Source organism: Hemitrygon akajei, chromosome 14, assembly GCF_048418815.1.
Source record: "Hemitrygon akajei chromosome 14, sHemAka1.3, whole genome shotgun sequence".
Classification (NCBI taxonomy): Eukaryota; Metazoa; Chordata; class Chondrichthyes; order Myliobatiformes; family Dasyatidae; genus Hemitrygon; species Hemitrygon akajei.
In genome coordinates this window covers 20269528-20296718 of record NC_133137.1, presented here as the reverse complement: position 1 = coordinate 20296718, position 27191 = coordinate 20269528, and the positions used below count along the sequence as shown (strand labels likewise).

The 27191-nt window shown below is 40.7% G+C and overlaps 1 protein-coding gene across 1 annotated transcript in view; it reads left to right on the top strand.

The window, feature by feature from the left end:
• setd1ba (SET domain containing 1B, histone lysine methyltransferase a) overlaps window positions 1-26471 on the top strand; it is a 153769-nt gene extending 127298 nt beyond the window's left edge. Inside the window, exons 13-19 of the mRNA XM_073065588.1 lie at window positions 525-803; window positions 3450-5093; window positions 7953-8116; window positions 9437-9574; window positions 10676-10795; window positions 22790-22927; window positions 24093-26471. Coding sequence (XP_072921689.1) covers window positions 525-803; window positions 3450-5093; window positions 7953-8116; window positions 9437-9574; window positions 10676-10795; window positions 22790-22927; window positions 24093-24266 — 2657 coding nt within the window. The 3' untranslated portion in view covers window positions 24267-26471. The remainder of the gene's footprint in view (window positions 1-524; window positions 804-3449; window positions 5094-7952; window positions 8117-9436; window positions 9575-10675; window positions 10796-22789; window positions 22928-24092) is intronic.
• Window positions 26472-27191: the final 720 nt, after the last annotated feature.

Sequence of the window (27191 nt, the reverse complement as noted above, 5' to 3'; positions counted from 1 at the left end):
CCGTTACACCGCTGGCGTTTAGAGCGGCAGTGAAGGTCCTCCACCTCTGGCGGTGTCCAGGGTTTCCTTCATCGTGTCAGCAGCTTCCTCTCAGTTTTCACTACTGCCAGTCATGCAAGTCCTGAGTGGAGACTCAGGAATACCATTGCACTCACATTTAGAAGGATTCTTCATTGCTGTTTCCACAGCAGTTTTGTTTTACCAGTCAGGGTTGTTAGCCCTGAGCTGAATCTCCAAACTTGGTGGCCCACTCTTAGTCTGGCCCTTTGACCTGTCCGGCATGGGTGACCCTACCAGAAGTCAAACATAAAGCCTTGACTCTGGCTAACGGAGCTCTCCGAGTCATTGAGGCATGTAAGCCTCCAAACCACAACAAGGTTGTGGTCCTCTTGGAGGATTAGGGTCCCTTACTGTTGCTCAAAACATTGTATGTTGTAGTTGTTGTACCATTGATAGCCTTTTCATTCCCTGCAAATCTAATGTATTGGATATTGCAAATAACAGAACAATTTCTACCTTTGCAGATGAAGTGAATAGTGTTGCATCATCAAAAGTGGAGGTGGAATATTCCGATGACAGTGATGAGTCCTCAGAATATGAATCCAGTTCGGAAGAGGAAGAAGAGGAGGAGGAGGAAGAAAAGGAAAAAGCACCACTATTGGAAGAGACCGCAGTAGAAACGGAAATAGCAGCACAACAAATGGAAAAGGTAGTTGATATCCTGAGTGAGAGTATCACAGAGGAAGCTCCTCCAGACACAGAGCTAGTTGTAAAACCAGCTCCATCACCGGAGAGAGTTCCAGGTAAGATAACTATTTAATTACAAGTAGAAATCAGGCTGTGATTCCTTTTTACAAATCCTACTACTACAAACCTCTTAATCTTGGGTTGCCAACCTGGGGTCCACGCACCCCTCGGTTAATGGTGGGGTCGATAGCATAAAAATGGTAGGGAACCCCTGCTTGAAATCTACATACTCCGATTTCATGAGGTAGAAATTCTTTGCAAACTGGAGAGAGTGGCATGTGGTTTGGTAGCTGGAGATGGGTGGTGGGTGGTGATGCCCATGCCAGCTTAACGCTAGGCCCCAAAGCTCTGTTATTGTACTGGCTGTTAGTACAGTTAAAAGTGTGGTGAAACAGGCCTTCAAAAGCAGAGGTTTCTGAATGGGGAATGATTGGGACGTGAGGGAGATGAACAGATGCGTGTGATGGAACTTGAGATAGTTGGAGGGCCCAGGAGTGATCAGGGCAATTTGAGAGATGATGAGGATGGTGATTTGGTGATGTTTTAATAGAATATCAGAATCAGGTTTAATATCACCGGCATATGTTGTGAAATTTGTCAACTTTGCAGCAGCAGTACAATGCAATATATAATAAATATAGAAAAAAACTGAATTACAGTTAGTATATATATGAAATAGTTAAATTAAAATAAGTAGTGCAAAAATACAGTGGGTTCTATGTTGATTGGATGTTACAGGGAGTCTTGGAAAGAAGATTTGGGACTACTGGGAGAAAATGAGGATGCTGAGATATTCTGGAGGAGTCAGAATGTGTTTATTATGTGGTTGGGGAGAAATCTGGAAGCCAAGAAGTTGTGGGTTGGGAGGTGGGCAGGTTGGATAAATGATCAAAAGGAGAATGAAGAAAGGTTCCTCAGGTTCACTGGTGGTAACCTGGGCAGAGCTGGCTCTTTCACACCAACTCAGACGTTGACTTGCCATTGCTTGAGCCCCACAGCCCCATGCTGCACACAAGTCTTGTGTCTGTGATAGAATTTTATGTGAGTTATGTCAGCCATGTAGTGTACTTAGCAAGCTACTAATCTCTATGGTTCAATTTCTCACACTCTCCGAGTATGCAATACATTAAATATTGCTTCGGATTTAACAAAATTTACTAGACTGGTTACAGTTAATGAAGAAAATTAATTTTGGCCTTCATTATACAGTTAATAATGCTGCCATTATTATTAGAGATACAATGCTACTATTAAAATTAGATTCTCCTTTGTTAATGTTTGGGGTGCAATACAGATTTGAACCCAAAATATTAATTTCCCTATCCCTAATTTTGTTTTCAGTCGTTGACAATTTATCAGATTGACATTAAAGTACACCTGTCAACTCTTTTTGAATGCAACTTGCATGCCTGAACTCTAAAACCCTTAACTAGTACTAAGAGCTTTGGATAAGAATCAAGAAAGCAAGTTTTGAAATATAGCAAAACATCGCATCATTAAGATTATTCAACCAAACTGATCTCTTCTTTCCCCAGGCCCCAGACTCTTTCTTCCCAGGCCACCCTGCCTTTCTCTTCCACAACCCTACCCCCTCACCATTCTTGCATTTCACTCTTTCTTTCTGCTTCTCTCCCTCTCTCTCTCTCTCTCTCATCTCTCCTCATTCGCTGAAGCAGCCAACTGGAAATCACGAAGTTGTGTTCTGATTTAAGAGGGTTTTGACAGGTTACTTGGGACAAAAAAAATGTTTCCACAGGCAGTGTGGTCAACAGTTACAGAATAGATTTTAAAGTGATTGGCAAAAAAGTCAACAATGAGATTTTTTTTGCCTAGATGAGTTGCTATAATCTGGAAAACCCTTGGCTGAAAGGGCATTTGAAGCACATTCAACAGTAATTTTAAAGTTCAACAATATCCAAATTTCAAAGAAATGTATTAACATTTTAAAAGAATACGGCTGAATGTGCTGTATGATTTTTTTAAGAGAGAGAAATAATGATGGATAATATTTTATAGAACAGTGCAGGCCCCTCAGCCCATGATGTTGTGCCGACGTTTTAACCTATCCAGGATTAATCTAACCCTTCCTTCCCACATAGCCCTCCACTTTTTCTCATCCTTGTGCCCAAGTTTTCTTAGAAGTGTCTCTGGATCGTAGCAACTCAGGCGGTTGAAGTTTGGTATGGGCCTCCAAATCCTAAGAACTTTCTACTGGGGCACAATTGAGAGCATCCTGACTGGCTGCATCACTGCCTGGAATGGGAACTGAACCTCCCTTAATTACAGGTCTCTGCAGAGAGTGGTGCAGACAGCCCAGTGTATCTGTAGATGTGAACTTACCATGATTCAAGACACTTTCAAGTACAAGTGTGTAAAAAGGGCCCGTAGGATCACTAGGGACCCAAGCCATCCCAACCACAAGCTATTCCAGCTGCTACCATCTGGGAAGTGGTACTGCAGCATAAAAGCCAGGACCAACAGACTCCGAACAGCTTCTTCCACCAGATCATCAGACTGACTGATGAACTCGCGCTGACTTGAGTGTACTCTATCTAACATTGACTGTTCTATTTATTATAAATTACTATGATTGCACATTGCACATTTAGATGGATTTTTAATCCTCATGTATGTGAAGGCTGTAAGAAATGAAGTCAATTCAATTCAATTCAATTTTAATATTGTAATGATGTTCTTTGTAGGAGAGGAACTGGATCCAGATATTGAATTAATTGAGCTTCCGAAGGTCGACACAGCCGATGATGTTGGAATTCCCAAGCCACCTACTCCAACAGGAGCCCTTGCTGCTCTGTCAGTTATTAAAAGCAGTGTTCTGAACAAGTCTGATGACAGTGACTCCGAAATGCGTAACAAATTGAAGTTCACCTTGTCGACGACAGATGAGGATGATGGTCTTCCACACACACCTGGCAGAGAAATTTCAATTCATTTTGATTCCGATACTTCAATTTCATCCCTCGCAAAACCATCGATGTCCATCCCAGCAGTTCCTCCGACACCTGGCAAGCAGGAGGTACTTGCCGTCACTCGATCTCCAGTACCTGAACACGCAGCCTTGGTGAAAACAGCTTCTGAAGATGGCCCGCCAAGAACTCCTGGGCGCGATTTTGTGGCTGACCCTGTAAAAGGTCTTACAACATCTCTGAGCACTGAGACAATTCCACAGACTCCAGGCAGTGAAGGGCCATTAACAGGAAACAGTTTGACTCTTAGTTCTCCTCACATTCCTGGCAGTCCATTTATGTATCCATCTCAGTCACCTGGTGTAAATTCTGGAGTCCCCCGTACTCCAGGAAGAGATTTCAACTTTGCTGCTTTTCCTGAAGCAAATACTGTTGCTGGATCTCCATTGTTAGCATCCAAAAAGTCTTCACTGGATGGAGAAAAGGAAAACCTAACACATAAGGAACCATCCAACACCTCCCCATTGTTAAGTGTGAATAAGTTGCTATCGCCTTCTCTTCCTCTGCCAGTCACGTTCATTTCTCCTCCTAATTTCCCAGTAGAGTTGGGATTATTGCCTGACTCTGCCTTGAGTCCATTAATAAAATCTGCAATGGTGCCAAATAAGGAAAAAATGGAAGAGGGAGACAAGTCTGAAGCTGAGAGAGTATTAATTTTGCCAGAACCTGTATCACCATTGCCTCCTGGCAGTATTCCAAACCAGAAGGTCCCTCAACACAAAATCACCTATGCAAGAGAAAAGCACGCATCTCAAGCACCAGTCCCGATTTTTGAGTCCCAGTTAAAAGAGGAACCAGTAGATAAAGTGGTCGGTAAGATATGGCCTCCTTTGCAGGCTAGCACAATTGAAGCTGATACTAAAGACCTCAGTTGTCCACGGGTTGATGATCACTTTGGTCTGAAAGACCCAGCGGCTGTCACATTAGACTTTAGGGAGGAAAGTGTTGCTACTTTCACTGAGATATTTGGGGACTGTAGAAGCAAAAAGCAGCTAAAAGAATCCGACAGGTTGATTTCGAAAGAACTGCAGACAAAGATCAAGGTTGAAGCTGAGGATGATGAAGATGAAGAATACGAAGATGAGAAACAGAAAGCTAAGTTTAAGGAAAGATGGACTCGAAGGCATAGGAAAAAATATGATGAGTGGTATGATGATATACCATCGTCTGATTCCTCTCCACCAAGATCACTATTTAAACCCCGCTCTGAATTTGAGGAGATGACCATTTTGTATGATATATGGAATGAAGGAATAGATGAGGAAGATATTAAATTCATGAAAATTACATATGATAGGATGCTTCTGCAGGACAATTGCATGGACTGTCTAAATGACACACTGTGGGTCCATCATCCTTATATCCTTTCCAATTATTATGCCTACCTGAAACGTTCGTTTGTCTTTGAGATGAGAGTTATAAATACATTGCAAATCATTTAAATAATACTTGCATCTCTTTGGGTGATAATTGGAATAGTGAATTAATGCAAAATAATTGATCATCCACATTCTCGTCCTTCAGATTCTAAAAGCAGCAATGGGGTTATTGCGTGACTCTATTGTACGCAATGCAAATACAAATAATGTGATTTACCTACTCAAAAAGATGATATCTATCACAGAATTTCTCATTTCACTAATTCTAAATCTCCAGGCATTCAATACTGCTGGTTTTGGTCGCCTACTCTGCTAAACCTTGGGGTTGCTCACTTTAAAGTTCTATATCCAGTTCCTGAGATTCCCACACCAGTTTCCAATAATTTCAACAGCTCCTCTCTGACGCTACTGGGAAACAAATCCACTCCTGCTCAGTTGAAAAGCGTCTCTAAATAACGCTAGATCTTCAATCTGTTCCAGGGTCAGGCATCAGTTCCTAACCCCGCTGTGCCCTATCTGTGCTAATAAAACAGTATTTCTTTTCTAGTGGACTGAACAAAAACATCTTAAACCTATGCTTATGAAGCCCTGAGTAACCGTGAGCAATGCCACAGGCAATTTACTAATGCAACCAAAAATTATGCAAAATCTTCAGGCTTCATTAATATTTAGTTAGATGTTTTATATCAGTGTTTACAACCAAAGCTTTTGCAATGGAGTTACCTGTTTCTTAGTACGTTAATAACTTATAATAAGGAAAGCCAACAATTTATAAGGAAAGTCATATGTTGCCACTTGATTTCATTATTCATCAATATTCTAATCAAATTATTCAAATTGTTTATAAATGTTTGAATTTTATTTATTACATATAATCAAAATATGTTTTGAACAAATGATGCATTTAATGTTTTGCAGTTGTTCAGCTATCTACAAATTGTCACCTGTGTCATTTAACCTTTGCCTATTGGTCTTACTTGAAGCTTGCCACTTCTGAATTCCCCAAGCTGGAATCCTCTGTCCAATATTTGTGCAATACTTTTCAGAATCAATTCAAACCCAACCAAATAAAAAATAATAAAATCAATTAAACGTGCAACAAAAAATTGTAGGAGGTGAAAACTATACGTATTTTAAAACACTGCTACTGATGAATATCAGAGAGGAAAGTACTACATTTTTTATACTTCATATTACGGTCCATACTGATAACGACAAAAATTAGAAAATATACGAAATGACACATCCCACACACTTTGTACTTTCTCAATCTAAGTTGAATTGGTTTGAAATTAAATTTTGAAAGCAGACAAAAATAATTGTAATTATCACCTGTTTTTTTTTAGCAATTTTATGTGAAATGGGAGGTAGGAACAGAAAAAAGAAGGAAAGTGATTCTGAAGAGAAATAGTGAACTCAGAATACCACATTTCATTTCCAGTAATGAATCAATAAACACAAAATGTAATGTTTGCAGAGACCTTTTGGGAAGTTACAAGTCATTGAAGTTTGTCTTTGAACACATCCCTTAATTACATGCTGTTATAGCTAAAATACCCACCCATCCTCCACCAATGACTTAAGTTTATATTCCCACCTGCTGGAAAAAGGAGAGAGAGAGAGAGCTACCGCTTCTACCTCTTCCAACGATTCTGAGTGAGGCACAGAGAGATCTGTATTTACTGACAATTACCTTTATTGTTCAAACTAACAAGTACGTGAATTCAGACACTAAATACCTTGTGCGCACACCCGCTAAGTATCCCTGACTCTCCTGGATAGTCAAAGAATAGCAAAGGTATTACCCAGGCGGAGGAATTTACACTGGCCAGGCATTCCTTGTTCCTCATGGTCCTGATTCACTCTCCACGTGCTTCATGCAGGGTTCTTCACGCTTATATCTGCGATAGTTATTCTTCAAAGTTACCGCCACCAGCACCCACAAAGCATCCACTTTTATATCCATTTCTTATCAATTCAAATGTCGCATGCCCGTGTCATTGGCCGCAGGTCAAGTGTCTGGCCTTTAACACCTGGTCATTGGCTCTGGTCCAAAGCAGCATCCATCTATTGTCCTCTCCCCATCAAGGGACAGTTGCTGACTCATGGCTCTTTGTTCTCAGTCAGCAACTGAGCTCGAATCACCTCAGGCATTCACAATCCTGCATGTTATAGCCAACCAAAGAACACCTCACAAATAACTCCTTATTTGGAAATGACCTCCAGTCCAGCATGTCAAGCTCACAAAATGGAGAATAGAGTGTCTTCACAAAATGGCAGCCTCCATCCCCCAAGCACATGGCAAGAACAAAGACCGCTTCCACTGTCCTTGATTCATTTGAATTCACTGATTTGAAGATTGTCATTCTTTCTGGCCAACACACCCCTTCTCCTCTGATCTACAATGGTTGTTGATGCCAGACCGAAGATTCCAATGCCAATCACTTTTTTAAAAAATCTAATATGTTTCAGTGCTTCTTAAGTCAATGATGGTCAGTTGTTAACAGTCGGATTCCTGGCATTACCTAAATCCAACATCAGACCAAGTTCTGGTAAACCCCGCTTACCAGTGCACAGTAGTTCAATTTCAGATATTTGGCAAAAAATTAATTCATAACTATGATTTGCACAGGTTTAAATATAATGATATATCAGTACAAATGTAATATCCTAGTGAAACATTCCTAATAATGTTTATTGTGTTACTTTAAGATTATTTGATCCATGCTTTTATATTGAAAGAAGATTGTGGGTGAAGCTCACTGTCTTAACTGCATTATTTGGGTTATGAAGTTACATTTATTTGATTATCTAGAAACATTTCCTTAACACTTTGTACATACCAATACTTACACTGTTAAGAAGAAGAAAAGGGAAGATGGAATGAGGGAGCACATAACTGGCTGTGCCCGGAGTGAAGGTTATTACAAAATCAGTAAGAAGGACAAGGCAAAATACCTCAACATCAGTGGCACATTAGCTGATGAGCCACCAGCTGACACACAAGTAAGATTACTGTAATAGTTTGAGGCATGAATGATATGATGCGGCCATATAATGTTGAATTCTGAATCCACTTTAAAGCTCGTGTCACTATATTTCTTCCTTTATGTGGAGAGAGGGTAGTTTTCTACCATACTTGGCTTTTATTTGGATCTTGAATATCCTAGCTAAACTGACTGGAAGAACTTCATACAAATAGGACTATGTAGACATACAATCTTTAATTTAATTTTAATTGTTCTGCAGTCATTTGGATGAAGGAGAAAAGATACCTTAACACTTTTTACTTAGCCATATTTGTACATATTGCATGGCTTTAAACATCATGTCTTTAGAGATTTTCAGTTTCTTGTTAATAAATACTTTTTGAGGTACAATCTTCAGTTTTCCAAGGTCTTTAAAAGAAAGACTTAATAGAATCAGTACTCAGAATTTTATAGGATTTCTAAGTAACATCGTCAGAGTCCATTCACAATGAACAACTTGCTCGACATGTTCTTTACAATTGTGCTGTTTATTAGATGTAATTAATTGGACCAAAGAAACATCTGGGACCCATTACATGCCTTGATTTTTCCAAAGTTTAATTTAGACTTAATTCCAAACTAAAGCTGTCTAGTGGTCATAGAAAAAAAGTCCATTTAATTGAGCTATGTGTTTAGGTTGAAGGTTGAGCAGTTCTGTTTCAAATTGTCTCTTAATTGTGTGTTGTAACCAAGGAAATGGAAATGTTACAGCAAAAAATGTGTAGTTACTTAGAAATGTTGCAGACAGGCAGTGCTGATCTGAATCTGAGGGGCTTTTCTCGCTCACTAGTAATTGGTCATGTTCCTCCTTGAGTATTTCGTAGAACCATTGTTCCCACGTCTCTTTGTCTTTTGCCAGTGCTCTGTGGAATCCTAGCTGCTCCTCAGGTTTTGTGTGGAAATTCTTAACATAGCTGAACATTCAAGGTTTTAAACTTGTTGCATTGAATAGTGATCAGTTCCTTAGACCAGGGGTTCCCAGCCTTTTTTATGCCATGCACCAAAACCATTAAACAAGGGGTCTGTGGACCCCAGGTTGGGAACCCCTGGCTTAGATCATTAGGATTAGAGAAGTGCTATAAAAAAGTTTTGCATGTCACCTGCTTATTCTGGTGACGTGCATGCCTATTAAGTATTGCAAGTCAATGAAAACTGATGACTTGTATAATGACCAGCAGCACAAAATTTAATAACTAATCATCAAAGCTTTTCTTACTTGACGTGTGCGGAAAAAAGAAGTATTGTACATGATAATTCCAGCAGCATCGATATCACTAAGACATCCTTTTCCTCACAGGGAATGAGTATTCCAGCTCAGCCTCATGCTTCCACTCGAGCAGGCTCAGAGAGGCGGTCCGAACAGCGCAGACTCTTGTCCTCCTTTATGGGCGGCTTACCTGCAGACAGCGATCTCCTTAAATTTAATCAGCTGAAGGTTTGTCGTTTCACTACCATTCACTTTGATTGCAGTTTCCTTATCCAGGACTTTAAATACAACAGTAATTTCTCCATTACTGGATATTCATTCTTGGTAAGGCAGTACCCACTTTTTCTTGCCTTGCCACTTGGATTGTTGGCCGATTTTTTTTTTAAAACTACAGTGTACGATCATTTGCTAAAGATTATGGGTAGCTAACTGTATAGAAAATCAACACTAAAGTCTGAAGGATTTAAAAGTAATCAACATGTATTCTCTTTACTTTATATCTTTCTGTTGAAGGGTTTCAGTGGAACTGTGTGTGCACTGTTTAAGCAAAGGATTTTATTTTCACCTTTTACTGGTGATTGGATAGCAATCCTTTCACCCATCTCATCACAAACACTTCCCTCACTAATACCTGCCACTGTCCTGTCTGAGACCCCCTAATTTTACATAAAATGAGCAATAATTTGGAAACTCCCTAGTCTTTTTGTTTTTAACCACCCACTGTTTTATCAACTTTGCTTACTTACTGCCTGTTACACCACTGGCGTTTAGGGCAGCAATGAAGGTCCCCCATCTCTGTCTGTTCGTACTGTTGCACACAGATATAGAAGGGTTCTTCATTCCTGTTCCCATAACAATTTTATTTTTGGACCAGTCTGGGATGTTAGCCTTGAGTTGAACCCCTGAACCTGGAGGACCAGTGGACCACTCTTAATCTGGCCTCTACCCTTTGGCCAGTTTGGCTTGGGTGACCCTACCAAAAGCCAAAGCACAAGACCCTGACTCCAGCTCTCTGGATCATTGAGGAGTGCAAGTCTCCAAACCCTACGACAAGGTTGTGGTTTTTTGGAGGTTATCAGTTTTGCAACTCATGAATTTTTCCAGTTCTTATCTCTCAGAATATATATTTGCATAGTGTAAAAGGAAGAAGACAAATAGTTAAGGACTGTGTTCATTTATTTAACTTTCAATATCTGCATTTTAAAGGTCTAATTCATAAATATTGCCACAGTCTGTAAACATCTGTGCTTTAGTCATTTATCCTCATAGAATACCAACTGAGTTTATGTTGAGTCACCTGTTCTCATTTCGACTTTTGTTTCTGTGCAGTTCCGTAGGAAGAAGCTGAAGTTCTGTAAGAGTCATATCCATGAATGGGGACTTTTTGCTATGGAGCCCATTGCAGCGGATGAGATGGTCATTGAATATGTTGGACAAAACATCCGACAGGTAGTTGCTGCTTAATGTTCACCTTTCTTTTTGTGCCTTTGTTGATGGGGAGAATTCAAGAGCTGAGGACACAGGCAGCTAAAGACTGTATCAACAGTGATGGGGTGATTACGGTCAGATATGTGCAAAGACCAGATTTTAAAAAGCACAGAGATACTGGGTTTATAGCACTGGGGGAGATTGTAGATTGTAGCCGTGGACGGTTTTTGAGGAAAAAGTACAAGAATTTAACAGCAGTGAGACTAGGAGATAAAAGGTGAAGAGTGATCAGGATTCAAGGAAGATTGTTTTGTGAATGAATTGAAGAAGACAGGGACCTAGTTGGGCGAGCACCACAATGCCTGAGTCTAGAAGTGCCGGTGAGATTCAAGCAATAGCTGATGAGAGGCAGGCAGGGGTTGGGTGGCAGCCAGAAGCTTACTTCAGGGTCATATAGGGTAGTAAGAGTGTCAATAAGTTAGAGCAAGTTCACAAAGGGGATAGGGCTGGTTTTAGGGGACAGAGCTTATGGTGAGGACTAAAGATAGTCGCCTAGAAATATTTCTGTGAGTTGATGAGAAGCCACTGGACTTTGATATTGTACCTTGCATTTCCCCTGTGCAAGGGGCTTTAGATGTTGTGCATTTTAGGGTGGAGTTTAAAGGCATAAACTAAAACAAAGATAGTTCCTTTTAACACTCCCAAGATTTAGATTGTGGAAGAAACGAGTTGCGTACTAGTTTCAGGGGGTAGCAGTGAGGAGTTGGTCAGTGAGTACCGTAGATTCCGGACTACAGAGCGCACCTGATTATTAGCCGCAGGCTCTAATTTTAGAAATAAAATCAATTTTTTAATTGTAAAGGCCGCACCGGATTTTAGGCCGCACCGCTACTTTTAAATATACATACGTATCGGTAACACAAATTACGTTGCATATACTTTTTTACTGAACAGCACGAACAACATTCCAATATCTCCTAGCGACTGGTAAAAATATATATATTGCAGCCTACCAGGAAAAGTTATTGATCGACTTTAACTTAAAAGCAGCGTTTTCGATCGGGTCTAATCGGGTCTGACGCTTGCGCAATGCGATCGGGTCTAATCGGGTCTGACGCTTGCGCATTGCGATCGGGTCTAATCGGGTCTGACACGCTTGCGCAATGCGATCGGGTCTAATCGGGTCTGACGCTTGCGCATTGCGATCGGGTCTAATCGGATCTGACGCTTGCGCAATGCGATCGGGTCTAATCGGGTCTGACACGCTTGCGCAATGCGATCGGGTCTAATCGGGTCTGACGCGCTTGCGCAATGCGCTCGGGTCTAATCGGGTCTGACGCTTGCGCATTGCGATCGGGTCTAATCGGGTCTGACGCTTGCGCAATGCGCTCGGGTCTAATCGGGTCTGACGCTTGCGCATTGCGATCGGGTCTAATCGGGTCTGACGCGCTCGGGTCTTGCTTCGAGTATTTTCCATGTTGATGAGGGTGAGTACAAATGACTGATTTACAATAATTTAATTGTGAAAGTGCGCTTGATTTATCGTACAATTTCATTGGACCTCTGTGAACTACTCATCAATTTTATTGGTCTACTGTTACGAGGCAAAATGTTTACGAGGCGGCATGAAAAAAAAACCATGTATTAGCCGCTCTGGATTATAGGCCGCAGAGTTCAAAGCTGTTCAAAATGTGGGAAAAAAGTAGCGGCTTATAATCCGGAATCTACGGTAATATTACTTGTGGACAGTATAGAGGGGCTTAATGAAATACTGATGAGAGAGATACTGTTGAAACAATTGGGGACATCAGCGAGGCAGTTAATGGTGGAATGGGGTGGAAGGCTAAGTGATGTTGGCATTGCGGATTAGGGAATATTTAGAATTTTATCTCTTAGTAGGTGCATCAGAAACAAGAGGGCATAACTTCTAAGGAGGGAGGAATGATTTTTAGAGGGAATCTGAGGAGTGATCTTGTATACACATTTGGAGCATATCTGGAACTTGCTATTTATCGTGACTGACTAAACTGAGCCATACTGAAACTGTATGAGAGATAGAACAATCTTCACACAGCAGATCTCAAAGGTCAAAGTAAATTTATTATTGAAGTATGTACATATATGTCACCATATACTATACAACCCTGCGATTCATTTCCATGCAGGCATGTACAGTAGATCTGAAGAGAATCAGGTTTAATATCACTAGCATATGTCACGAAATTTGTTGTTTTGCAGCGGAGAAATCTGATGGTGGAGGGGAAGGAGCTCTTCAGTATGTATCTTCAGGCTCCTGTACCACCTCCTCGATGGTAGCAATAAGAAGGTGGCATGTCCTGGGTGATGGGGGTCCTTAATGACAGGTGACGCCTTTTTGAGACTCTGCCTTTTGAAGGTGGCATGTCCTGGGTGCCAGGGAGACTATTTCCCACAATGGAGAAGGCTGAGTTTGCAGCTCTCTGCAGCTTTTTCCAATCCTGTCGAGTGGCCACTCCATTCCAAATGGTGATGCAGCCAGTTGGAGTGCTCTCCATGGTACATCTCTAGAGATTTGCTCGAGTCTTTGGTGGCATTTCAAGTCTCTTCAAACTTCTAATGAAATGTAGTCACTGTCATGCCTTCTTTGTAATTGCATCAATGTATTGGGCCCAGGATAGACCCTCAGAGATGTTGACACTCAGAAATTTGAAATTGCCCATCCTTTCAGTGTTGAATCCTCAATGAAAACTGGTATGTGTTCCCTCGACTTCCCTTTCCTGAAGTCCACAATCAATTCCTTGGTCTTACTAATCTTGTGTACACGGATGTGTTGCAACACCACTCAACCAGCTGATCTTTATGCCTCTTTGTCACCATCAGATATACTACCAACAACAGTTGTGTCATCAGTATATTTATGGATGGTGTTTGAGCTGTGCCTAGCCACAGAGAGAGTAAAGCTGTGGGCTAAGCACACATCCTTGAGATGCACTGCTATTAATTGTCAGTGAGGAGGAGCTGTTATTTCCGATCCGCCTGACTGTGCTCTCTCAGCGAGGAAGTCAAGAATCCAGTTGCAGAGGGAGGTACAGAGGCCCAGGTTTTGGAGCTTGTTGATTAGAGCTGAGGGTACGATTGTGTTGAACATTGTGGTGTACTCAACCAACAGCAGCCTGATGGAGGCATTGCTATTGTCCAGGTGATTCATGGCCAAGAGTAGAGCCAGTGCTACAGATCTGGAAAATTGCAGTGAGTCCAGGTTCTTGCTTAGGTAGGAGTTGATTTTGGCTATAATCAACCTCTCAAGGCATTTCATCACCGTAGATGTGAGTACCTTTGGATGATGGTCATTGAGACAAATCAAACTGCTCTTCTTGGGCACTGGTGCAATTGTTGCCCTTTTAAACAGGTGGGAATTTCTGACTGCAGCAGTACGGGATTGAAGATGTCCTTGAATGCTCCCACCAATTAGTTAGCACAGGTTTGCTATCTACCAGGTACACTATCAGGCCTGGTGCCTTTCAAGGGTTCACCCTCTTGTAAGATGTTCTGATGTCAGCCTCGAGACAGAGATCACAGGGTCACCGGTGTTACGTACACTCAATGGTTTAAATGAACCAGCAGCAATAGACCACGACTGGAGTCTGGTTTTGATCTAAAACCACTATTTGTTTGTAGTGTTCTCGCACAGGTGTAAAAGAACTCTGAACTAAACACCAAGCATAAACCAGTCAATGAGGTGGTCCCAGTAAGATTAACCGTTTACTGTTCACTCTTCCACATTAACGTATGGTGGAAACTGTTGATAAAACAATACAAAATATATACAGTATTTGTTTCCTTCTTGACATCACATTTACATCATAAATACTTGCAAGAGTAAAACTACAGCAACTATAGTACATTAAAGTGCAACATACAGTCAGAATCTACCTACGCCATCGACTGGCTTTAAATACACTTCAACACAAACTATCCGCAACTCTTTAAATAACAAAAAACATAAACTTTATCAACCGTCATTACTTTTAACAGAATCAGCGTTGACATTTTTAATTCAACATATCGATTATCTCATGAACTTACGGCGTTGCTTCACTGATGTTTCTAGTGCGTAGAAAGAAAACTTTTCTCGTGCTGATCCTGCACACATAAGCCCCCTCCTTCCCGTTTCTCCAAACCGGTATTTTCCCACAAGACGCGGCGTAACCGGGTGTGACGTCATCGCATGCTGCGATATATCACAGACAACGAATTTACTTTAAACAACCTTAACTTTAACTAGAAAACGATAACAAATGAGTTACTAAAGCGAAAATGTAATAAACTAAACAAATGCCTTAAAGGCAACACATTATTAGTAACTACTTAATATAGTAACTTAAACCAAGTAAATCAAAAGTTAGCAGTGTTACAAGTTTTACAATGGTAATGTGAGAAAGTTTAGTTCAATGCACGGAGTTGGTGGGGGGAGAGAGAGGTGTCTGTAAGCTGAGATGAAATCCACAATAGGAGAAGAATGAATAAACAGTCGTTGCCGTCGTCGGACTCCAAATCCACCCTCGAGTTAACCAAACGTTGCTTATCACGAAGGGTGCTGTCTTCGAGGGTAAACACACTGGTAGCCTCCACAGGGTCAGCCCTTCTACACACCGTGATAGCTACTGATCGATTCTCCTGATTGATCCTCAACCCACTCTTGTGGGCACTCGAAAGTTCCATCCAGTGACTCTTCTGTCACTGGTCTCCTTTCATTCACCGGTTGCCTTAACCGGTGTTCCACTGTGTGTCTGTGAGGGAGTCATCCGACCTTGCTTAAATAAACACGCTGCGAGCTTGCATAAACCTCGAACTTGTCCATCACATAACTCCACCTCTCTCACCATAGCAACCCAGAAGCAAGCAGCAGTACTGTAGTCAGTTTCTCTGTCTCTCTCTTAAAGGCACAGTCCATGTCCGTCACACCAGATGCTGTCAGGGATTTGCACAGGTGTTGTTTTATTCTCCCTTTCAAAGTGTACGTCAAAGGTGTTGCACTCATCTGGGAGTGAAGAATCACAGCCATTCATGATGTTAGATTTTGTTTTGTAGGAAGTAATAGCCTGCAAGCCCTGCCAAAGCTGATGTGCATCCAATTCCATCTCTAACTTCAATCGGAATTGATTTTTTACTCTTTGGTAGATCATAGCTAAAAGCCTTTATAGTTCTGGATCAGTGGTCTTAAATGCCACTGATCTAGCCCTCAGCAGACACTACATCTCCTGGTTCACCCATGGCTTTTGGTTTGAGTATGTTCTTGAATGCACACAGTCATCCACATGCGTCTTGATGAAGTTGGTGACAAATATGGTGTATTCATTCACATTCAAAGATGAATCCCTAAATATTGTCCAGTCCACCAACTCAAAGCAGTCCTGTAAATGCTCCTCCACCTCCCTTGACCTTACCTTCTTAATCCTCACCACTGATGCTGCGGCCGTTAGTCTCTGTCTGTATGCGGGGTGTAGAAATATAGCCAGGTGATCGGACTTTCCAAAGTGTGGGTGAGGGATGGCACAGTAAGAGTTCTTGATGCAGGTGTAACAGTGGTTGTGTATTTTGGCTCCTCTGGTTCCACAGTGATATGTTGGTGGTAGTTGTTCAGAGACATCTTCAAGCTGGCCTGGTTGAAATCCCCCGCAATAATAGGGTGTACTGTTCGTGATGGCTGATCATGGCGTTCAGCTCCTCCAATGCCTGCCTGACGTTGGCCTGAATGCACACCACTACCAGGATGACGGTGGGAAATTCCCTCAGCAAAGAAAATGTACATTTGACCTTCAGGTGTTCCTGCTCGAATAAGCAGGATAGAGACAAAACCGCCACGTCTGTGCACCACAATGAGTTAATCATAAAGCATACTGTGCCTCCTCTACCTTTTAGAAGACTCAGCAACCCTGTCTTTTCTGTGGATGGTGAAGCCCTCGGGCTGCACCGGTGCGTCCAAGATGGTGGGGGTGAGCCATGTTTCCCTGATGCTCTGCTGGTACAGTACTGCAGTCTAGCTCGGAGATCTTCATCTCTATTTTCCAGAGACGGTACATTCACCAGCAGGATAGTCAGGAGTGGGGGTCTAAGTTTCAATCGTACTTGCAACCTGGCGCCCCATCCCAGTTTCCCTTTTTTTAAAGGGGAACTGCACTCGTGTCCTGAGACCGCTCTCTGGAGGCCCACCAGTTTTGGGGATCGGTAGTTTTTAAAAAATGTCAGATCCCTTTGAATATTCAGATACTTGTTGCTGATCCGAAATCTCTGAGCACAAATTTCAGACACCCAAGATGTACTTTTGCTACAGTGGGAGATGGCTCCCTGAATACACAACTTACCAGAATATAAAGTGGCTAAACAGACCTGTCCTGAACTGCTCATTAACTGGCAGGATACAGTCGGCCCTCCTTATCCGCGGGTTCTGCACGCGCGGATTCAGCCAACTGCAGATCGGGAAAACCCGGAAGTCCTTTCTCCAGCACTCGTTGTTTAAGCATGTACATTATTCCCTAAACAATACAGTATAACAACTATTTACATAGCATTTACATTGTATTAGGTATTATGAGTAATCTAGAGATGATTTAAAGTACAGGCAGTCTTTAAGTCGGATTTGTTGTAGTATATAGTATATATTTTACCTTTCTATGCATATAAAACACTTGAGAAACGTATGTATTTCAATCATTAAACCACTGCATTGCTTAGCAATAATTGTAACTTTCATCAGGGCACAGCCTTTCGCATATTCCATTATTCTCACTTTATCCTTTAAAATTATTCTGATCGTTGACCAACTGTAGCCTAACGCTTGTCCAGTGACCGATGACATTTCACCTCTTTCTGATTGCTTTATTATTTCCACTTTATTTTCAAACGTGATCGTTTTCTGTCAACGGAACAGAAACTGCGGATTCAGCAGCAGCCGCAGGCAGTGGGTCATGAGCTCCACTGGGTCCTAAAGTCCACCGCACTGAGACAGGTTAAATAAGGTCCAGAACTCCACTGGGTCCTAAAGTCTCACTGCACTGAGACAGGTGTAATAAGGTCCGGAGCACCGCCAGGTCCTAAAGTCCACCACTCTGAGACAGGTTAAATAAGGGACTTGAGCATCTGCATTTTTTGGTATCTGCGGGGGGTCCTGGAACCAATCCCTCGCAGATAAGGAGGGCCAACTGTATGTCTTTAACAATGTGTTAATACAGGAGGTGGTCACTTAATGCCTTTCTTGGTCTCATTCTGGAAGCTCAGTGGCTACCAATTAACATAAACATTCCTCTTTTGTCAACCCCTGCGTAGTTTCAGTGGTACAGAATCAGAATGTCCCACACCTAATCATTGGTTTCAATGGTCTTGAAAGTATCAGCGTAAGTTAAGTTGTAAGTAGGTTTTATTTCCTGAAGACTGTTTCTCATTTAATTGATAACTGCTATCTATAATTTCATAACTCCAGAATAGTCCTTGACACTGCCTATGAGTTATGAGCAAATGGAGGCTTTGTAAAGCACTAGTGAGGCTTCACCTGCAGTATTATGTTGCAGTTTTGGGCACCTTTTCTTAGAAAGGATGTGCTGAAACTGGAGAGGATTCAAAGGTGGTTCGCAGGAATGATTTCAGGATTGATCAGCTTGTCATATAAATAGCATTTGATGGCTCAGGGCCTGTATTCAGTAGAATTCAGAAGAATGAGGGGTGATATAATTGAAACCCATCGAATGGTGAAAGGCCTTGATAGAGCGGATGTGATGTTTCCTATGGTGGGAGAGTCTAAGACCAGAGGACACATCCTCAGAGTAGAGGGACATCTTTTTAGAACAAAGATGAGGAATTTCTTTAGCCAGAGGGTGGTGAATCTGTAGAATTCTTTGGCAACTGTGGAGGCCAAGTCTTTACATACTGTATATTTAAGGCAGAGGTTGATAGATTCTTGATTCGTCAGGCTATGAAGGGATACAGGGATAAGGCAGGAGATTGGGGCTGAGAGGAAAAATGGATCAGCCATGATGAAAAGGTGGAACAGACTCCATGGGCCAAATAACCTATTTCTGCTCCTATATCTTACGGAATTTGGTAACAATTAATATGTTTTAGAAGCTTTCAAACAGGCATTCAGATAGAGAAGGCATAGAAGTGGGGAAATGGGATTAGTGTGGATGAGCAAAATGATTCACATGGGCATGAGATGGCCTGAAGAACCCATTTCTGAGCTGAATGACTCTTAGTCCCTACTATGTCAGTTAGTAGGTTGAGGCGTAAACCTTCTTAAGAGTTTAAATCCTCGGACCACTCCAGAAATCAGAAATGATGGTGCAGGGACCAGGAAGATATATAGTTATTGGTGTTGAATGAACTAAAGGAATAGAATAGGACAAGTGGACAGGACTTCCCGCACGGACAATGAAATTGCTACCGAACCATGATTTTGCTGGAAGATCCTTTCCTTTCTTCACCGGTTCCTTCTGTGTCGGTGGGTTAAAATCCTGTGGCTCTGTCCCTAAAAGCTTTACTCATGACCCAAGGACTGCAGTGGATCAAGAAGGCCACTCACCACTGCCCCCTCAAATGCAGTCACCTTGTAAAGGGTTTTGTTGAATTTTTTTATAGGATCTGTTTGATTTGTTATTTTTTAAATGAAAAACATCCAAATTAGGTTAATTATTGCAGTTGATAACTGCATTATCCCAGTCTTGACCACTAGATGGCTCATTTCAGTTATTAAATAATTTAGACGTAGATAAAGTCCATTAACTTTGCAGGTTATAAGACTATAAGGTATAGGCTATTTGGCCCATTGAGTCTGCTCTGCCATTTCATCATGGCTGATCCATTTTTCTTCTAAGCCCCAATCTCCTGCCTACCCTCCGTATCCCTTCATGTCCTGACTAATCAAGAATCCATCAACCTCTGCCCTATGTATACATAAAGACTTGTGGCAACGAATTCCACAGATTCACTACTCTCCGGCTAAAGAAATTCCTCCTTATCTCAGCTCAAAAATGATGTCCCTCTGTTCTGAGGCTGTGTCCTCTGGTCTTAGACACTCCTACCATAGGAAACGTCATCTCCACTCCCACTCTATCAAGGTCTTCCACCATTCGATAGCTTCCAATGAGGTCGCCCCTCATTCTTCTGAATTCCAGTGAATATAGCCCCAGAGCCATCAATTGCTCTACATGTGACAAACCATTCAGACCTGGAATCATTTTCGTTAGCCTCCTTTGAACCCTCTCCAGTTTCTGTGCATCCTTTCTAAGATAAGGGGCCCAAAACTGCTCACAGTACTCCAGGAGAGGCTTCACCAGTGCTTTACAAAGTCTCAACATTACATCCTTGCTTTTATATTCTAATCCTCTTGAAATGAATGCTAACATCGCTTTGCCTTCCTCACCATGGTCTCAACCTGCAAACTAACCTTTAAGGAATCCTGCACAAGAACTCCCAAATCTCTTTGTGCATCAGATTTTTGTATTTTCTCTCCATTTAGAAAATAGTCAACCCTTTCATTACTTCTATCAAAGTGCATGACCATACACATCCCAATTCTGTATTCCATCTGCCACTTCTTTGCCCATTCTTCTAATATGTCCAAGTCCTTCTGTAACCATAACCATATAACAATTACAGCATGGAAACAGGCCATCTTGGCCCTTCTAGTCCGTGCCGAATGCTTACTCTCACCTAGTCCCACCGACCTACACTCAGCCCATAATCCTCCATTCCTTTCCTGTCCATATACCTATCCAATTTTACTTTAAATGACAATCTCGAACCTGCCTCTACCACTTCTACTGGAAGGTCGTTCCACACAGCTACCACTCTCTGAGTAAAGAAATTCCCCTTCGTGTTACCCCTAAGCTTTTGCCCCCTAACTCTCAACTCATGTCCTCTTGTTTGAATCTCCCCTACCTTCAATGGAAAAAGCCTATCCACATCAACTCTATCTATCCCCCTCATAATTTTAAATACCTCTATCAAGTCCCCCCTCAACCTTCTATGCTTCAAAGAATAAAGACCTAACTTGTTCAACCTCTCTCTGTAATTTAGGTGCTGAAACCCAGGTAACATTCTAGTAAATCTCCTCTGTACTCTCTCTATTTTGTTGACGTCTTTCCTATAATTCGGTGACCAGAACTGTATACAATACTCCAAATTTGGCCTCACCAATGCCTTGTACAATTTTAACATTACATCCCAACTCCTATACTCAATGCTCTGATTTATAAAGGCCAGCATACCAAAAACTTTCTTCACCTGTAGCCTCTCTACTTCTTCAAAACTACCTGTCCCTCCACCTGTCTTTGTATTGTCTGCAAACTTTGCATCAAAGCTGTCAATTTCAACATCCAGATCATTGACATATAAAGTAAAAAGAATTGGTCCCAACACAGACTCCTGTAGAACATCACTACTCACTGGCAGCCAACCAGAAAGAGCTCCCTATATTCTCACTCTTTGCCTCCTGCTAATCAGACAGAGCTTTATCCACGCTAGAATCTTTCCTGTAATACCATGGGCTCGTAGCTTGTTACACAGCTCCATATAACTCGGAGTCCTGCCATGTGCAGAAGTTCGCTGATGACACGGCCATAGTGGGGTGTGTCAGGAATGGACAGGAGGAAGAGTATAGGAAACTGATACAGGACTTTGTGATATGGTGCAACTCAAACTACCTGCGTCTCAATATCACCAAGACCAAGGAGATGGTGGTGGACTTTAGGAGATCTAGGCCTCATATGGAGCCAGTGATCATTAATGGAGAATGTGTGGAGCAGGTTAAGACCTACAAGTATCTGGGAGTACAGTTAGACGAGAAACTAGACTGGACTGCCAACACAGATGCCTTGTGCAGGAAGGCACAGAGTCGACTGTACTTCCTTAGAAGGTTGGCGTCATTCAATGTTTGTAGTGAGATGCTGAAGATGTTCTATAGGTCAGTTGTGGAGAGCGCCCTCTTCTTTGTGGTGGCGTGTTGGGGAGGCAGCATTAAGAAGAGGGACGCCTCACGTCTTAATAAGCTGGTAAGGAAGGCGGGCTCTGTCGTGGGCAAAGTACTGGAGAGTATAACATCGGTAGCAGAGCGAAGGGCGCTGAGTAGGCTACGGTCAATTATGGAAAACCCTGAACATCCTCTACATAGCACCATCCAGAGACAGAGAAGCAGTTTCAGCGACAGGTTGCTATCGATGCAATGCTCCTCAGACAGGATGAAGAGATCAATACTCCCCAATGCCATTCGGCTTTACAATTCAACCGCCAGGAGTAAGATATGTTAAAGTGCCGGGGTTAGGACTCAATGTATTTAAGTAAACTACTTAAGAACTTTTTAAAAGCTATTATTAATGCTTTTTGAGAGGGTGATTTTAGATGCATATCATATTTTTACTGAGTTAAGTATTGTATGTAATTAGTTTTGCTACAATAAGTGTATGGGACATTGGAAAAAATATTGAATTTCCCCATGGGGATGAATAAAGTATCTATCTATCAATCTATCTATCTATCTATGTGTGGCACCTTGTCAAATGCCTTCTGAAAATCCAAGTACACAACATCAACCAATTCTCCTTTGTCTATCCTGCTTGTTATTTTTTCAAAGAATTCCAACAGATTTGTCAGGCAGGATTTTCCCTTGAGGAAACCATGCTAACTATGACTTATTTTGAGCCTCCAGGTAACCCGAAACCACATCCTTAACAATGGACTCCTATATCTTCCCAACCACTGTTAGACTAACTGGCCTATAATTTCCTTTCTTCTACCTCTCTCCCTTTTTGATGAGTGGAGTGACAATTGCTTTTTTTCCCCAGTCTTCTGGAACCATTCCAGAACCTAGTGATTCTTGAAAGATCATTACTAATGCCTCCACAATCTCTTCAGCCACCTCTTTCAGAATCCCGGGATGTACACCATCTGGTCCAGGTGACTTATCTAGGAAATCTGGTTGAGGTCTTTGTACTTCGAATATGAGATGAAATTTCCATTAATTTATCTGACCTTATTTCCCTGCAGGTTATTGCAGACATGCGAGAAAAGCGGTATGAAGATGAGGGAATTGGAAGTAGCTATATGTTCAGGGTGGACCATGATTCCATTATAGATGCCACAAAATGTGGCAATTTTGCCAGATTTATCAACCATAGCTGCAACGTAAGTATTTATTTTTGATAGGTTTATTTTACATTTTAAGTTTGAACTGAGTATCTAAGGTAAGGCAGAAACTGCATCAGTAACTTATTTGTTGTAATTTCTGGCAAACTTTTTGAAATAGAACATAGAACATAGAACACTACAGCACAGTACAGGCCCTTCAGCCCTCCATGTTGTGCTGACCTATATAATCCTTTTAAAAAAAAGTACTAAACCCACACTAGCCCATAACCCTCCATTTTTCTTTCATCCATGTGCCTGTCCAAGAGGCTCTTAAATACCCCTAATGTTTTAGCCTCCACCCCACCATCCCTGGCAAGTCATTCCAGGCACTCACAACCCTCTGTGTAAAAAAAAACTTACCCCTGATGTCTCCCCTAAACTTCCCTCTTTTAATTTTGTACATATTAGCAAAAGTAAATCTAAGCAAAAGTACCAGGAATATTCATTGCGCTGGAATTTGCTGAGGTGACAATGGTCCCAGTATTCCTGGAGCTGGCAAACCTCCCTTGGATTTTCAGCCCACTTTTACGTGGGCCAGAATAGAGATAAACAGGTAGGAGGGTCGCAGTACTGACTCTGCCTCAGGTAGTGGACCATCTGCAACATCCCACATAGATTTTCACAGAAAAGCAAAATTAATGACAGAGCTTGTAATGTGGCAAAGGCTGTTAATTGAGTTTAACAACTTTAAAATGTTTTGGGCATCAGAGACATTTACAAAGCATTAAAGCTGATGAACATTTTCCGAGGACTTTATTCATGACATCATTGGGAGTGGAACCACGAACAGTGAGTTTCAACCTCCCCGCAATGTTATGAATAAAGCTGTCTTCACTACGAGGTCCGAAATGTCCGAGTGGTGTATTTGAGTAATTTCTGTAACAGAACTCAAGTTATAACTGAACAACAGGAATATACAACAATTCAAAAGTCTACCTAATTCATTGTTATACATGAATGGTCAATACAACAATGATTTACACAAGCTTTAATGGATAGTCTTCACACATTCAGAGAATATTGAGTTAACTTTCAAGGAAATACAAATGCTAGCACTAAAGATGTCAGGCTTACAATCTTGGCGCAGAAAAAAAAACAAACTCTTGTTACCAAGGGACTGGACTGACCTGTCTAATTATGACTTTCTGCTCTCTGTTATCAGCCTAATTGCTACGCTAAAGTCATCACAGTGGAATCGCAAAAGAAGATAGTAATTTATTCCAAGCAACAAATAAATGTGAACGAGGAGATAACATATGACTACAAGTTCCCCATTGAAGATGTGAAAATCCCATGTCTGTGTGGTGCAGAACACTGTAGAGGAACCCTCAATTAAAGGGGTCTAAGACAGAGATGCTCCATTTGAGAGCAGTAACCTAGATGTGGTTGCACTTGCCAAACCAACAATTCGCACTTCTGCTGAACCTAAGGCTAAAAATGCACAATAAGTGTTGGGACTGCATTTAGGATTCAGGTGCTCTTCCTCTGGAAAGAAAGGTGTTTACCACTTTGTGTCACAGTTAACTAGTATAATACTAGTTCCTCTTCCCCAGGTCCATGCAGTAGAGCAAAGGACCTCACTCTTCCTTCTGCCTAAGTGAATGCTGCTACTATTTTTTTTCTTTTTAAGTTTTTTTCCTTTACATTAAAATAAACAATATGGGAAGAAGTGGCCATTGAATACTTGAAAAGGTTTATGGTTTGCAGCTCAAATTACATTTCTACGAAGGTTCTTAAAGTAGTTGATGGGAATTAGTGGCCTCAACAGTAGCATCACGTGCATCTAGTCTAAGTTTGGTGCTTTTACTTTTGAAATGCTTTATTCCCCTTTCCTCTACAAATTTTGATTATAATAATTTTACAAATTGTAGATATGCTAGCTTAGCGATTTTTATTTTTGTGCTAATGCACTAGGGTTTGGCCTACGGAGGCTTTGTGCACTATTCGCTTTTAGACTTGCACGTGACTTTTGGTATTCACTTTCTCTGTACAAAATTCCAGGGTTTTTTTGTGCTGTAGTGGGTATCCCTAACCAGGAGAGTGTTCTTCCTGTTGTTTATATTGTACAAAGTAATTTCTATCTACAAGGGGAAAAAAAAATCAGAAAAAAAATCTTTCTAACCTCTGACAGAATTTTCACAAATTTCATTTATAATTTTTTTGTGAAGTTTTCAGGGATCATTTCGAACATGTAAACATTTTAAAAACAAACAACAAAAAAAAATTTTTGAGATCAATTTGCATCTTGTATATAGTGCACCCAGGTTTCTCCTCTCTGAACATTGTTTCTTGTAGAAACATATCCTTTCAAATAAAAAAGAATTTTGCTGGTTCCTTTGTACTTCAAAAGCTTGTAAATAATTTATTAAGAAAGTGAATATTGTAATTTGAGTTGTTAAAATACAGCTCTAACTAGAGGAGGCAAATTTAAAAAAAATGTTTAACAATGAGCTGGTAGCAATTTTTTCAGCTTGTGTCAAGCTTTGTATCATGTAAATTCTGTATAAATATTACCTCTATCAATTACCTAGATTTATTGGAAGCATTAAGGAATACAGTGAAAATGCTAAAAGGTCAGGCTTTTTCATCTCTGATACCTACTGTGCAAATTGTATTTATTTGGAGGAAGAAAGGAGTGTACAGAAATTAGGAAAATGGCATCTCTTGTATGTGTGTTAGCCAAGCATAAACTGGATATAAAAAGTTTTTTTTCCTCAATATCCATTATAATATTTTCTCAAACACTGTAAGGGACATGGTACCTAATAAAGGGTTATTATTTAAAATCTAGCTCATTTGCTTGTTTTTTCCTAAAATATTATAAATGCTATTATTTTAACCCTTTCACTCATGGATACCAGGTTGCCAGATTTCATTCAGTTGCTTTCTAGACCATATATCCTTGTTAACCCATGTATGTAGAAAAGCTGTCTGATCATCACTATTGAATCACAAGCTATAATTTCTGATTGAAGTCATTACCAGCAAAAGAAATATATATTTATTCATACACCTTTGACGTTTCTGTAGTTTTCCTATCTCAATTTTTTTAATCAATCTTTGACACTTGACCTAATGCAATTTGTTTATAACTTTGCTGAGAACAAGATGTCCAGTGACTGGTTGTAACTAGGAAGAGGTGTGTGAAAGGGTTAAACCTACTAAGGTTTTTTTTCCTCTCCAGGAAAATAAGAGTGGGGGAAACCTGGTGAATTTCCGAAGGTCTATGTGTGAAAAGATTTGAAAAAGCAAGAAATATACTTGTTAGGTCTAGGGTTTTGTTTCATTATACAGTTTCTGCTTTGGTGATGTAGGGATTACTTTTGTGCTTGCAACTTTCCAGGTGGAATCAAATGAATCTGAGTGTTTTGTTTTGTGCAAATAGAAGCTGCGTTAAGTGTTTCATTTCGACGAAAGTGAAACTGTTCTGTGGTTGTGTTTTACTTGTAAATATTTCTTCATATTTTTGTGAATTCATTACTATGTAACAATGTATGATAGTACCTTTTATAAAGCAATCCATAAATATACTGACCTTTTCTTACAGATAAACTGGATGTTGTCATTTATTTTGTAAAGAGAAATCATTTTCCATCCTTTGGGATTTGAGCATTATTTCAATTCAACTTCCATGCTTAATCGCTACCAGAATGAGATTTATTGGAGTGATTTACTTGTGTATTTGAGCTGTTTCTCTATTCCCTATTAATGGTAATCAATTCAAGCTTCTTTTATCTGTGCATCAGTTAGAAGAGCTGTTTTGAACAATGCTGCAAAATCAAATAATGGACAATTTCTTAAATCAGTTCTGTAGACAGAGCAAGAAAAGCAACAAAGATTTGATGTGTGATACCAGTATGAAAATCCCAGCGAGAATAAAAAAAAACATATTTCTTTAACATGATTCTAAGCAATTGCTACCTCACCAGTAGGCAGAAACAAAAAGCGGAGAGGTGCATTTTGTAAAGTGATTCTTGAAATGGGAAGCAAGTGAGAGGATCAATTTGTGACTTGATTCCAATATGATGGTTCAGATTTCACATAGAGGTTAAATTGAAAACTATGTGATTTTTTTTTCTTCCACTATTTCAATGACTTTATCCTAACAACTGCAGCACTGGAGCTTTCCTCTACAAGATAGAATAGAACAAAAATTCGCTGTCAATGCTCAAGACAATGAGATTGCAGTGTTGCTCCACTCTGTGCAAAACAGGTATTTATAATGCATGCAGTATGGTTTAATTTTTTAAAATCCCATATT